The sequence below is a fragment of the Mus caroli genome, unplaced genomic scaffold (genome assembly GCF_978045245.1).
Source record: "Mus caroli unplaced genomic scaffold, Mus_caroli_1 scaffold_8, whole genome shotgun sequence".
In the NCBI taxonomy this organism is placed as follows: domain Eukaryota; kingdom Metazoa; phylum Chordata; class Mammalia; order Rodentia; family Muridae; genus Mus; species Mus caroli.
In genome coordinates, this window is record NW_028227263.1 from 19,486,708 (window position 1) to 19,500,719 (window position 14,012).

A 14,012-nucleotide genomic window follows, 5' to 3' on the forward strand; every position below is an offset into this window, starting at 1 on the left:
GAATGACAACTTGTGACAGTTTCCTTACTGTGTCCTCTGTCAGGCATGGAAGGGCCAGTGAGAAGCAGGGCCTTGCCCTCTTCTGTCTCTACTCTTGGAGAACTTAGGGTCTAGCCAGAAGACAGGGGTAACAACACATGGCACTGCAAAGGGTGACGGTTGCAAGAAATCGCCATCTTTCCTTCTTTCCGATTCATGGACATTTTCCTTTGGAAGGGAGCAGGGGTCTGAAGAAGGAAGGGGGAGGAAGGAGTCCTGGAAGGTGCAGAGAGACCAGAGGGAAGGTAAAAGCCTTAGGGTGCAAGCATGCTCGGTGTCTGTGGAAGAGCGAGAAGGCATCGGCAGCAAGTGGCACCAGGAGAGGTAGAAGAATACGGCTGGACAGTACAGCCAGCCCAGGCAGGGTGTGAGCAGGCACTCAAAGAACATCAACTTTGACTTGGGGTGTCATGGGAAGCTACTTAAGTTTTAAACAAAGTGATAGATCTTTTAGAAGAAAAGAATGGCTCAGGCTGCTAGAACCTGAGGGGACTCCAGTTACTAAGGGGCCAAAAAGGAAACTCCTGAAAGGGAGGCATGCTGTATCCAAAAGTGGGCATGCTGGCTGTGCTAGGTGGTCAGTTCTTGATAGGACAGGGGTTGAAGGCAGAGCAGGCACACTGTTCTGCTGGCACAATGAGTAACTAGCGAGTATTTTTGGTATACTTCTCTACAGCTGCCCCAACATCAACTCTTTTGTTTTGTTTTGTTTTGTTTTTTGAGACAGGGTTCCTCTGTATAGCCCTGGCTGTCCTGGAACTCACTCTGTAGCCCAGGCTGGCCTCAAACTCAGAAATCCGCCTGCCTCTGCCTCCCAAGTGCTGGGATTCCGGCTCCCCAGCACCAACTCTTACTTGGCCCTAAGACCACTCCTAGTACCCCACTGTGCCCTCACTCAGTTAACTTAGAATTCTCTGGCTTCTCAAAACCTGGTGAGCTCAGTCCTGTGCCTTCCCAAGCCCTGACCTTCTGTGAATGGCATGCTTGTAGTGACAATTTTGGAATTTTGTTTCTTTCAAAAACAGAGAAGCCGGGTGTGGTGGCACACACTTTAATCCCAGCACTCGGGAGGTGGATTTCTGAGTTCGAGGCCAGCCTGGTCTACAAGGTGAGTTCCAGAACAGCCAGGACTATACAGAGAAACCCTGTCTCAAAAACAAAAACAAAAAAAAACCAAAACCAAAACAAACAAACAAACAAAAAAACGAGAAATGTGTTTTCATGTTAATCCCAGGTGTTCGGGATGTGTGGCGGCCTCAGACTGTTCACAGCAGCTGACTATGAGTTCCTCATGCTTTAGCTGGGGCATGATTTTGTCAGCTGCAGATAGTTTCTTCGATTGTGTGGTATTTGGAATTCTGGGAACTTTTCTGAGGGTACATAAACGCTAGGGCCCTGAGCGGCAGGGTGGTTGGTGACCGTTCAGGAGGGTTGGTTGCAATTTTTTAGTAGTCATGGTCAAAGAAGAAACAAAAATTAGATTCAGGGATCTCTCTCTCTCTCCCCTCCCCTTTATCTAGTGATGGGGTAAAACCAGGAGGACAAAAGGTGGGAAGAGGAACCCACAGAGCAGCAAAGCCACACACGTGCCCATCACTAGACTGTCACTGCCGCACACCTTCATGGTCGCTGACATGTATAACAAAGGCGCTCACTAAATACAGCCAAGGTGGTGGCCAGGAGCTTTCCATTTTGGTCCAGGCTGCACAAGTCTAAGCTGATGCTGGATTCTAAGCCAGGACAATTCTCTCTGCCCCTCTCGCACAAAGTCCAGGAAGCATACCCCTCCTTCAGGCTTGGCCTGAGTCCACTTGAGGCCGAACAGGCCTAGACACTGCGGGTGCTACCTCAGAGTGTGCTGTAAATGAAGATCTGTGTACCCCTTCCACCTTGCAGCTCAAACAATCATTTTTCTAAATTTTTATTTTATAGCAATTGTCATAGTTAGAGAAGTAAATAACACATTTAAAAACCTCCTCAGGGACAAAGGAAGCCAGAGTATTTACAAACACATGGGGTAGGAGAGGCGAGACAGGGGTGTGAGGCTCTACAGCTTGAGAACAACCCAGGCTCTGCCCCAGAACTGGACACTGTTGCCCGCCACCAGGACTGTCCTGTGGGCTCAGGGAACGTCACACAGTCGTCGGGCCCTCTGCTCACAGAACCTGGTGGGAGACCTCTAGCTAACCCGAGGCCTCACTTCCCACCCGGGGAGCTCCCCTACACCCCACAAGCCAGCTCAAAGGGGCCCCTGGGAAGCACCAAAGGACAGGGGGCAGTGTGAGGGACACACAGGCTGGGACAGGTGTCAATAGATGATTTGGCCTGCCCTGGGGTGAGACAGAGATGCACACATATGTGTGCGTACATGAACAAACTGTACTTCACAGAAAAATTGTAAAGGGGGAGGTTTCCTCTGTGGTTTGTCTTCTAAGCCTCCATGTCTACCGTGTTACTAATTTTTTGCTATTATTATTTGTTTCTTCAACAGTGACAAACTGAGGTAAACATCTGTAACCAACACCTCTCCTAAGGGGCAAAGGGTCCCAACCCAACCGACAGAGACAGTACCAGTGGTGGCAAGAGCAGAGGCTGACCCAGTCTGAGTCCTGTTCCAGGTCAGGCTGGTTGCTGGCTCTAAACAGTGGGGCTGGGCTACGTACCTAAGGTCTCTTCTGAGGACTACCATCCTAGATACTACAAGGGAGAAGCCTCCACACAGGATCTCAACAGAGAGGGCGCTTGTGGGATGCGGGATGTCTACTGTGGAATCTCGCTTCCTTGTTATTGCAGATCAGGGTGGAGAGGCCTAAGGCAAGAGGAGAGGCAGCGGCTGGGAAGGAGGGCCTAATGGCCCCAGGTGGGCCAGGGCAGTGATGGGGGCCTTCTGAGACTCGGCTCTTGGCAGGAGGAGGGGTTTGCTACTTACCTGGCATATGTGGCCCTGTGTCCACTAGGGAAGTGGTGGCACCCCAGGAGAGTAGGACCAGGCCCTGGAGCAACCACAGTTTGTAAACTGGACTCAGGCAGGGCAGGGAGACCTATAGCCCTTTGTGGTGGGAGTAAGGGGGTGTGTAGAGGTGGGGGGCTCCAGGTTGAGGGGTGGTTGGCGCCCCTTGTAGCTAGCTAGCCAGCCAGCCCCAAGATGGAACCTCCTTGAATGACCCAGAACTTTTTGGAGGGACCCTATGAGAGGCAACCCAGGCTGGCCAGTTGGGTGGTGCCAGGCAGAAGGCACAGCCTCCCTGTGTTGAGGTTATTGCAAGGGTTCCTCAAGCCTCTTGTGCAGGGTCCCAAAGGAGAGCTGGGGCAGGGCGGATTCCTGTTTTGCTGCCTAAGAACCTGAGCCAATAGCAGGTACCTCCTGGGATTCCCTGAGGAGTATGGTAAAACAGAGGCCTGGCTCTTGGCAGCTGCCTGGTGAGGTGTCTGGACACTCAGACACACATCACACTCCCTCCTCACTTCAGTGACGTGCTCTGCTCCTGAAAGGGTACTGGCCTAGAACCCAGGCTGACATGTGACGGCAACAGAAACCCAGGAGTAGCTGTCACAACTATTTCCCTGCTTGTGGAGTGCTCTGGAGGGAGCAGCTGGGCTGTGCGTGGACTCCATTGCCCTGGGGACACAGGAGTGCCGAGCCTCCTGTTCCCCAGCCATCTGCTCCCTTACTCCCAGGAGGGGCACACATTGGAGCTGTTCCCAAAAGCCTCGTGGCTGCAGTAATAGCTCTCCCTCCTGGGTTCAAAGTCCCCATCAGCAGGAAGAAGTGAGGGGTATCACTAGATAATCGGGTCTGTTCCTGCACACAACTTTTGCTACATTTAAAGGGCTTGGCCTCTTCCTCCGACCTCCTGGAGACCACTGTTATCAACCCAGTGCCTGTCCTTTGCCAGTTTCTAAGGACTGATCTCATGCCCATATCTGCCCGACACCAAAGCCCCCTTTCTGTGCCCAGGTTTGGATGGAATACTGTAGGGTTATCTGCCAAGGGGTATGAAGCGCCAGGAGTGTTCAGGTTCCAGAGCTCAGAGTCTGGCCCACAAGCTCCCAGCCTTTGTCAGGGGCCTCGGCTCCTCTAGGCTGAGGCCGGCCGTACGCATGGTCATTTACTAGCTATGTCACCAGCCCACCACCGACCCCGGTGTCTGGGCCTCCTAGTCTACGCTACTCCTTCCCACTGCCGCGCAGAGACTGCTCCTCGTCCCCAGTACGGGTTAGAGCGCGCGGCTTCCCCGCAGCAGCTGCGCTGCAGCGGCTCAGACGCAGATCTCGATGGCCGTGGCCAGTACCACCTGCCCTTTACTCTTGTCCGAGCGGCCGTCGGTCCTGCCCGGGGGTGCGGGCGGAGCCAGACCAGCCTCAGGCACGGGTACTGGAACTGGCACTGGTACGGGTACCACGGGCCCTACGCTGGGTGGGGAAGGCCGCGAGCCGCTGCCACTCTCGGTGAGCACAGTGCGCTTGAGTGGCCCGGGAGCCTCAAGGCGCAGGGACCCAGGCAGGCGGTCCCCAGGCGGCTTGCGTGCGCGGTGCGAAGGCCGCCGCCGCAGCTCGGATGTGAGCTCGTGCTTGAGGAAGCGAAAGACCTCCTTGGCGGGCCCACGCCGCTCAGGCTCTAGCGCCAGAAGCCGCTGGAACATACGCAGCGCAGGCTCGGTAAAGCGGCGCCACTGCGATGGCAGCCCGGGCAGGCGACCCCGCTGCCAGCGCACGAACTCCTCGAAGAAGGCATCCGCACCCGATGCAGCCTCCCACGGGAAGTTGCCAGTGAGCACACAGAAGATGAGCACGCCGAAGGCCCACACGTCCACGCCCGTGTCCACCGCGAAGCCATCGGCGCGGCCAGCCTGGCACACCTCGGGCGCTGTGTAGGGTATAGTGCCGCTCACGCGCTTCACACGGCAGCCCACGCGCCGCGTCATGCCGAAGTCAGCCAGCTTCACACGGCGGCACTCACGGTCAAACAGCAGCACATTCTCGGGCTTGATGTCGCGGTGCACCAGCTGCCTGCTGTGCATGAAGTCCAGCGCCAGCCCCAGCTGCTGCACACAGCGCTTCACCGTGTCCTCTGGGAGCCCCACCTGTTGGGAACAGAGAGAACTGCTCAGGGGTAGGCCAGGCCCGCCGGCCCTGCCCCAGTTCCTTCTTTCAGACCCTGTCAGCTGCCCACTTGGAGGCCACAACTCTCCTGCTGGCCTCTGAACCTGCCCTGATCCTGGTGCCTGTTTGTCCTCCTCCCAACCTAGTAGGATACCCCTCCTGTTCCTCTGCTAGGTGGCTTTTGACCTCGACTTTACCCAAGTGGAAATACCCCAACCAAGCACTAGGATCCTCCCCCATTTGCTCCAGAGACACCTCTACGGTCTCAATGCTTGGTCACTTGCATATTTATTATTTGCAGTGCTTATATGTATGCTAGACAAACACTACCACTAAGCTATACATCCGGATTTGCTGAGATAGGGTCTCAGTACTCAGCCCCAGATGGTACAGAACCCATGATCTTCCTGCCTCTGCTTCACTTCCCAATTGCTGGGATTAGAGGTATGACAGGTACGCATACCATACCCAGCCTGCTGGTTGATCCAACTCCTTCCAGGATTTCATACTCTGGTAGCCCCAAAGCCCATCTCCCCTCTCTCTGCCACTCTCTGAAGTACCTGAGGAGGGATGATGTCAAACAGGTCCCCAGCAGGTGCATACTCCTGGGCAAAGACATAGCACTCCTCAGTCTCGAAGACCACGTCAAAGACCTTGATGATGAAGGGGCTGGACGACAGGCTGTTGGTGATGCTCACCTCACGCAGAAAGTTCTTCAGCTTTGTCTTACTCTTATTCACAAATTTCAGGGCCATTTTAGTGCCTGGCAGGGCCACAACAACAACAGTGAGACTCCCACACGTGGCTGTCCAACCTGTCCCTGCAGTAAGGCCATGGCCATGGTCAGCACCATGTCCTCAAGCAGAGATGGAAAACCGACCCAGTCAAAAGACTTGTCTAAGGCCACCGAGCAGAGCAGGGCTGACCTGCGTCTTCTACCGCACAACCCTTGACTGAAAAACAGCAGGAAGGCTTACAGCCTCTACCCTGAGCTATTTTCCCTACATCCAGTCTACTCATCTGTCGTATGTATTTATCTCCCTAGCTAGAACAAGACTCATAAGGAACTAGTCCCCCAGGCTGGGCAGGCTGGGCAGGCGTGTGCACCTTACTGGGCACACAGCTATGGAATAGCAACAATGCTACACATCACAGGCCCTACCTTCTTTCCTAAATAGAGGAACAGGTTCCATTGTCCAGGGTCACACAGAAAGCACTCGGGCGCACCCAGGCAAGCGTCCCTCCTGCTGCCTTAGTCCTCTGTCCTAGAGACTCCTCCTGCCTGGCCTGTACAGGGTCTCATCCTAGTTCAAACACACTGTTGTGCTGTGACCTTGGCTGACTGGCTGAACTTCTGGGTCTGTGTCCCATAGGGCTATCTCCCCATACCCTCTAAATAAGGTGTCCTGTCCCCAAAGACCTGTCCTCACCTTTTCCAGCTCCTCAGCATCAGGTGTCACCAATGTTCTTCAAGCACCACTTCCTGCATGTCCCTGGGCTCATCTGTCTCAAAGATGCCCAGATGGCCCCAAAGCAGCCTAGCCTTGGTTTGGGCACTTTGTCAACTCCTTCTGCTCTGGCCCTCTGTCCAGGCATGCCCCTAACCTTAATACCTTGCCACCCCACCAACACTCACCTGTGCCCTTGTAAGCCACCAGGTCGACCTTCCCATAGGTCCCTTTGCCCAGCTCCCGCACAAGCTCATAGTGCTTGGTAACATCGCTGGCAGCCAGTGTGCGTAGGGTCAGCGCTTGCATGTCTTCTGTGAGGAGGGGCACACCTGCACCTGGTACAGGGGCGGCCCCCGGCCCACAGCAAGGCAGGGAGTGGAGCGGTTCAGGCTCAGGGCAGCCCACGCTCATCTTCTCCCTGTTGTGGGTTACGGCATGATGAGTGACAAGCCCCCTCACCATCTTCCTCCCGCACCCCCCCCCCAGCACCTAGGAGATTCTCAGCTGGGCCACAGGGATGTTAAACGTCATTAATCTTGACACCATCCCCGAAGTTTCTTGAGACAGTCCCTGTCCCTCGTTAGCACTGTGTATCACAGACCCATTTGTCTCACACTAACCCACACAGTCCCCAGCAAGCACACAGGTTTATGCCACAAAGCAGTAGCCACACATATGTTTCCATTCACAAGTTCTGGGTTTCTGTTGTGGGCGGTGCTGGGAGAGGGGGGGGGTCAGACCTACAGTTTTGCACATGTTAAGCATGCGATCTGTCACTAACCTACAGCCATAGCCTTATTCACATAAAATGATGAAGCATCTGCTGTTTGCCAGGTGACATCAGAGCCTTTGGGAATCCAGCACTGCACAAATACACGAGATCCTTGCCCTTGAGGTTTGTGCATCAGAAAGATGGGCGATAAACACGATGAACATACAAGTGGCATTTCACAGTGAGGCAGAGCGGGCTCAAGAGCAGGGCTAGGGCCAATGAATGGTGGCCTCTGCCGTATCAACTTCCTCAGTCACCCCATTTCACCCCACACAGGCAAGAGAGTGCCAGTATGGGCACACAGTAACAACACATGTAGCCATGATCAATGGCATCCCTGGGGAAAACACAATCCCTTCTGGTACATACAACACCTAGGGCCCTGGGACCTGTCCCACAGAAGTCCTGCCTGCCCTCCTCAGTCCCAGCCTGAGACCCCTTTATGTCCACAGCCGAGATGGTCTTCATGCATATACCCCTCACAGCTACTGTGTTTCCATAGAGACCATCATCCTCTGCCCACCCCAGCTGAAGTCCAAGGCTGGGATCTGACTCTGTGATAGTAAAGCCAATGCCCAGTTCAGGGTTCTCACTTCTGCTTTCCACCTTATACTTTGCTTCACTTTTCTGTGGCTTTACTGGGGTTTGCTTGGTATATGATAAACTACATATTTAAAACACGATTTGATGAGTTTAACACATAAATATTCATGAATCCATCACTGCAATCAACATAATGAGTCTATCTGTCATCCCAAGAGTTTCCTTTTGTCCCAGTATAAGCCTGCTCTGTCTCCATCCTTATCTTCCAGGCAGCCATCCAGAACCTTCTCTTAGCTTTGTGCTTGCGGGCTAGGAGCAGAGCTTCTCCCAGGTACACTGGGCAGGTGTGCGCATGTGCACTGAGTGTTAGACCTCCTGTTGGCTGCCTCTCATCCCAGAGCCCCCTGCCCACATCACAGTTATACTAAGTCCTCTGCCCCATCTGAGATGGGGCATGACCTACAAGCCTCAGGCTGAGTTTGAACACCAAATGTCACTTACTAGTTGGATGTCGTTGGGCTGACTGCATGTGTGCCTGCTTCCTCATCTATCAAGAGATTTAACAGAACGACCTCCCATGAGCCACTGTGGGGTTTAACTAGGCACGAAGCACCTGTACTCAGTAAATTCTCTGTAAGTGTGTGCCATGCCAAGTCTGCAGTCACAGCTCCAGGCAGGCTCTGCCACAGCATGACCAGGCTCCATGAGGTGATTTGGTAAGAACGGTGTAGTTGCTCCTGGGTTTCAGGGTTGCTAGGACCACACACCCATGCTTACTTGTGCATTTCCAGCTGGAAGCTGGGGGTGCTAGAACCTCCCTACCCACCTCCCCACAAGCCCTGGCCAGCCACTCCCTTCCAGGGCAAGCCCTTTCCCGCGACCTTCCCTTCCTTCTAGGCAGCACGACCCAGCCTCCCACTTCACACAGAGAGGAGGAACACCAGGCGGGAACTTCCTGGCCTCCCACCAGCCATGGGCGGAGTTCCATCTGTGCCATCCTCAGCAATGGCTGAGACCAGAGGCCCCCTCCCTGCACTGGCTCCCACCTCTTCTACTTCCCCAGACTCCTGTTCTTTCCATTCATGAACCAGCTCTGTTCCTAGATCCTGTTCTCCCAGAACTGCCCCACCCCAGCTGCAGCCTTTTCTGAGTTTTATTTTGACTCTAGATGCCACAGTGTCACCCAGGAGTCTCGTCTGCAGCGTGGCTGTGTTTTCACAACCACAGGGGATGGTAAGAAACCCAGCCCAGCTTCCCCTTACTCTGTGTGACTGGGCTCTGTGGCCAGTCCTACCCAGTTCCAGGCTACAATTCTAACACGGCCATGATTAGGGTATATTGGGAACTAGGGAGGGGAGGCCCTCTCAGCTTCAGGGACCATGAGTTCTGTCAAATGTTCACCACCTACCTGGTGAGGAAGACAAGTTAGCTAGCTTCATCTCAAAAGGAAAGGAAACCAATTTTGAAGTGTCCCCAGGCCACTGCCTCCAACCTTTCAAGGACAGTGTGGAGTTTTTCCTGAGAGTTTCTGATGAATGGACGGCCCTCTTAATCTGAAGTCTTCCTTAACACCCAGGGAGACGCTGGGCTGCTGTCCTATCCATCTGATATGTGTACACGCCTGGAGACAGAGACGGATGGCCTGGTGTGCAGACATGTGTTCTCTGATACAACTCCCCGACTTAGAGCATCAGCTCTGCTGGGTCACCTCAGATGGTTTCTGTGTCATCTGGGACTTTGACTGGTAGCTGCAGGAGGCTGTACTCATTCTAAGTGCTTGACCCTGGGCCTCAGAACGGCACTCAAGCCAATGCAAACTTTAGAAGCTGCTGGACAGGCCACTGTTCCTAAGCACTCTTTCCTTTGCACTCCTGCTCCCCTGCCTGACCTCTCAAACGGCACCGTCCTTGGGTCCTTCTCTATCAACCTCTGCTGCCCCAGCAGGTGCATGTCACTGGCACTCAAGAGCTTTCATCTGTGCCTCCCCTGCTGACCAGGTTGGGGAAGATGTCTCAGCTTGCCTACTTGTCAACAAGCCAAGAGCTCCTGAAGGCAGAGGCCAAACCAGATCCCAATTCAGGGTGCTGTATTGCCACCCTGAATTTACTGGGTAAGTTTTGGGGCCACCCAGCCCTCCTCTTCCTGCTGTCATGTTCTCCACCAGGTGTCAGCAGAAGGAATGACTGAATCTACATGTCTGTCCCTGATGCTGCTGTGTCATCCCTCAGGTACATACTGCCTCAGACCCAGTTACCAAGCATGACTTAGAGGCACAGTGGGGAACTACAGAGATGGCTTGAGCTTGGAACAGTCTGGGCCTTGATCCTTCTGTGAGCCATTTCAGCCGAGTGACCTATGGCCAGTCCTGGGCCTCAGTTTACACATCCACACATTAAAGAAAAAAAAAAAAAACATTAACTTGACAGTGCCTACTGCAGCCAACCAGTCATAAGGACTCCACAATTCTTCTGAACGCTATGTAATAGTACTGTTATTCCATGATGCAATGAAGCGCAGGGACCAAGTGGCGTACCCACAGAAACACAGCTAGCTCTGGAACTGGATCTAAACTCCATCCTTTAAATCAGTTCTTTCCCAAGACAAGTGTTGGGAACAAATCACCCAGATCCTGCAGTAGCTGGGTGGAACCTCTGCCAAGGATACCCATGTCACCCTCACAGTGATGTCACGTGACTCCTGGTGTATGTGACAACTTGAGACTGAGTGAAGCATGACATGTCTAGCTCCTAAGTGGCTGGAAGGATAAAGACATATCTGACATTAGGGGGTCACTGTCCTCCAGGTCCTGACACACACCCTTTTGAATGTACCTATAGACTGTGCTGTGAACGCCCAGCAACCAGGAAATAGAGGTCTCTGTTGACCTTTGTTTCCTCCCAGCCTGTGCTCAGCAGGGTATCCTCCTACACTCTGGGTAACTGCGGCCCCAAGAGACCCTCTGGGTGGAACCCTTCCAGGGTGTGTCTCTACTGGCTTTGATACCCATCTGTGTAGTGATCTGGAACTTTCCCCCACCCACCAGGGAGATGCTGGGCTGCTGTCTTGACCATCTGATGTGTACACTCCAGGAGACAGAGATGGACATCCTAGCGTGCAGGCACGACAGTCCTGGCTCTGACACATGCTGGAGGGCCACCAAAATGGGGGAGGGTTTCCCAAGCAAGAAGCAAGACTGAACCGCCTACCACTTCCTGTTGGCAGGCAGCCTGGGTTGGGTGCCACCCTGTGATGCTACACCCAGCAGAGAACCCAGCTCACAGTGCTTTGGAACGCTCTCTCATACCTCACCATAGGCAGAGACAAACACACACAAGCCATAAGCGTATGCACACACACACAGACATCAAACATACAGTCACAGGGACAAACAGTCACACAGACAGACAGACATGCACACACAAGCAACAGCACCACCGTTGGCAACCTTTTCCTGGCTAAGTCCTCACAAGAACATTGAGGAGAGGGCAAGGAGCTGCCTGTGCAGCTTATCTGAGGGGTGACTTATACACCCATGAACATGCTAAAGCTTTCAGTAAATGTACAACCCGGGCAGCCACTGTCACTATCGAATGATGTTCTCTGTTCCACAGGTAATAACAGAGGCTCAAGAGCGTGGTGACTTGGCTGTGGCTGTGGCAGACAGCCAGCTGCTATCAAACAGTCTCCTCTTCTACATTACAAAGTCACAATCCTTCTTTCATGTGGCCATGTGGCTGGCTCCCCTCCCCCACACTGGGATGTAACACAGTGACGTGTTACTGCCAGCTCAGGACTTTTTCCAGTTGCAGAAGCCTTCTGTTCTGGATGCTGACCTGAGCAAAGGACTCCCAAACCCTAAAATGTGGTAGAGCCCCCACTAGATGTCCACCCAGAAGGGGTGAAGATTACCCACCCTGTACTGTTCTGTGAATCTCTGTGTTCCACCCCTGAACTGTGGCTTCTCACAACAACTACTGCTATTCTCAGGAAGGGCTATGCAGTCAGTAGACAGAACTATGTTTTGCACCTGCCTGGAACATGGCCGGACTCCCCAAGAATGGTGACAGAGATCAAGGACAAAAATGCACTCACAGGAGTGGGTGGAGGGTGGCCCATCTGCAGAGAGGAGGGCTTGCCTCAGCCTGTTGGTGGGAGAATGGTGTCGCTGTATTTATTGAGCACTTTGGTTGCTCGAAGCATGGTGGGCTAGACTTAAGTAACAACCACAGCATGTGATGCGGTTGCTATACTCTCACTTTACAGAAGTACCTTTCCAAGTCCAGTGGTGAAACCTAACTGCCTTTTTTGTTTCCTGCATAGCCCATGCTGGCCTCAAAGTCTTGCTCCTCCTACCTCAGCATTCTGGGTATTGCGAATGCAGGCCTGTGCCTCCACGCTGGGTTCTGTCATTTGAACAGTATTTAGTGAGATCTGGCCAGATACTGGGGCAACACACCTTTAATCCCAGCACTTGGCAGGCAGAGGAAGGTGGATCTCTGAAAGCTACATAGAACCCGCCTCAAAACCAACCAACCAAACAAACAAACAAAGGCGAAGGAGGCGAGACCTGGGCGGGAAAGGTGAGATGGCTCAGCTCGTAAAGGTGCTTACAGCGCAAGTCAGGTGACCTGAGTTTGATGTCCACAAGACACTTTAAGATAGGAGAGAACTGACTTCACAAAGGTGTCCCCTGACCCTCACAGGCACACTAAGCGTGTGTGTACCCACCTGTAAACATGTACCATGTACCACAGACACGACATACTAATAAGCATGGGTTTTAAGAAGACAGATTTTGGAAACTATTTAGAGGTTGGGTTCTTTTAAAAGGCTCATCCTGGTCTTTCTGTTTCCTTTCCACCTCCTACCACGGATGCCCTTGACCTTGATGCCCTACCTTCTAGAACTGAGAAATGCACCTGCTCATTGTAAACCACCCTTTAGAGATCCTTGGTGGCAGAAGCACCAAGCAAATCAAGATAGCTGCTGAAGTGCACAAGGACTCAAAGTTGGCACTTGGCAGAGCTGGGTCCAGATCTGGAGCTCCAGTCCTGCAAGGCAAACATGGCACAGAGAAAAGCATCCTTCATCTCTGGGGTGCAACAGAGGCTAAATCTACCTGTGGGAACTGGGGGTGGGGGGGCCGGGCATAGCTATGAGAGGTGAGGCAGGACCAGGCCTTCTGTTTTTGTTTGTTTTCTTACCCTGACTGACCAGGCTGGCCAAGAACCTGTGATCCTCTTGCCTCTGACTCCCAAGGGCTGGAATCGCAGGAGCGAGCCACAATGTCTGGCTCCAGCTGAGCCTTTCTGTCCTTACACTTGAGTCCCAAGATTCTCTGTCCTATGTTCAGGTCCTCTCCCTTAGGCCCTGGACCTACACTGTGTCCCACACAAGGACAAACTCCAGGGGTGTCTGAATACAAGCCTGTCTTCTCTGGATATGACTACTTACCCTCCCTGTGGGAGGCAAATAGCTGTGTGGTAGAATTTCAGAACTGAGTGGGGGCAGCCCAGTGACCTCTCCTCCTTCCATCAGTGAAAGGCAAGTGAGCTTCAGCTGCAGTCTCCTGACTGACTCCACACGCCAGTCTTCTTCGTGCTGCCTCCCTCAGAAGTCCTTAGACTCCATCGGATGAACCGCTTTTTATCTGCACTTCAGTTAACACACATAACGGCCTGTGGCATTTCATACGAGCTTGCCACTGTGCCTTGCTCCACACCCCGCCCAGCCTGACTGAAAGTCAGATTTGACTCACTTTTTGCCTTGCTCACACAGCTGCAATGGAGTTTGGATCACTGGATTGTTATTTAAGAGAGGGTCTTGCCAGGGTGGCACTGAATTCTCCATCTTCCCTCCTCTGCCTCCTGAGTGCTAGGACGACAGGTGTACACCAGCACATCTGGCCTTGCAGTGCTGCTGAGGCTCCTTGAACAGCCATGTGGTATTGCCTTGCTTGGCATCAGTTCCCCTTTCTTTGGGTACCAGTCCTGCCCTGCTCTCTACACCGCTATCAGGGACAGGCCTGATTCTGGGATCCATTGTTCCATCTGCTCAAGATAAACACATGCCCAATGGTGACCCCTGCAGCCAAGCCCTGGGAC

The 14,012-nt window shown here is 53.3% G+C and overlaps 1 protein-coding gene across 3 annotated transcripts in view; it reads right to left on the bottom strand.

Moving 5' to 3' along the window:
* Window positions 1-1,944: 1,944 nt before the first annotated feature.
* Window positions 1,945-14,012, bottom strand: part of Sbk1 (SH3 domain binding kinase 1) — a 45,568-nt gene continuing 33,500 nt past the window's right edge. For all 3 annotated transcript variants that reach the window (XM_029479498.2, XM_021168051.3, XM_085841336.1), the window contains exons 2-4: window positions 6,779-7,011; window positions 5,703-5,905; window positions 1,945-5,123 (exon numbers count right to left, since the gene is read on the bottom strand). In XM_029479498.2, coding sequence (XP_029335358.1) covers window positions 4,299-5,123; window positions 5,703-5,905; window positions 6,779-7,004 — 1,254 coding nt within the window. In that variant the 5' untranslated portion in view covers window positions 7,005-7,011 and the 3' untranslated portion in view covers window positions 1,945-4,298. The remainder of the gene's footprint in view (window positions 5,124-5,702; window positions 5,906-6,778; window positions 7,012-14,012) is intronic.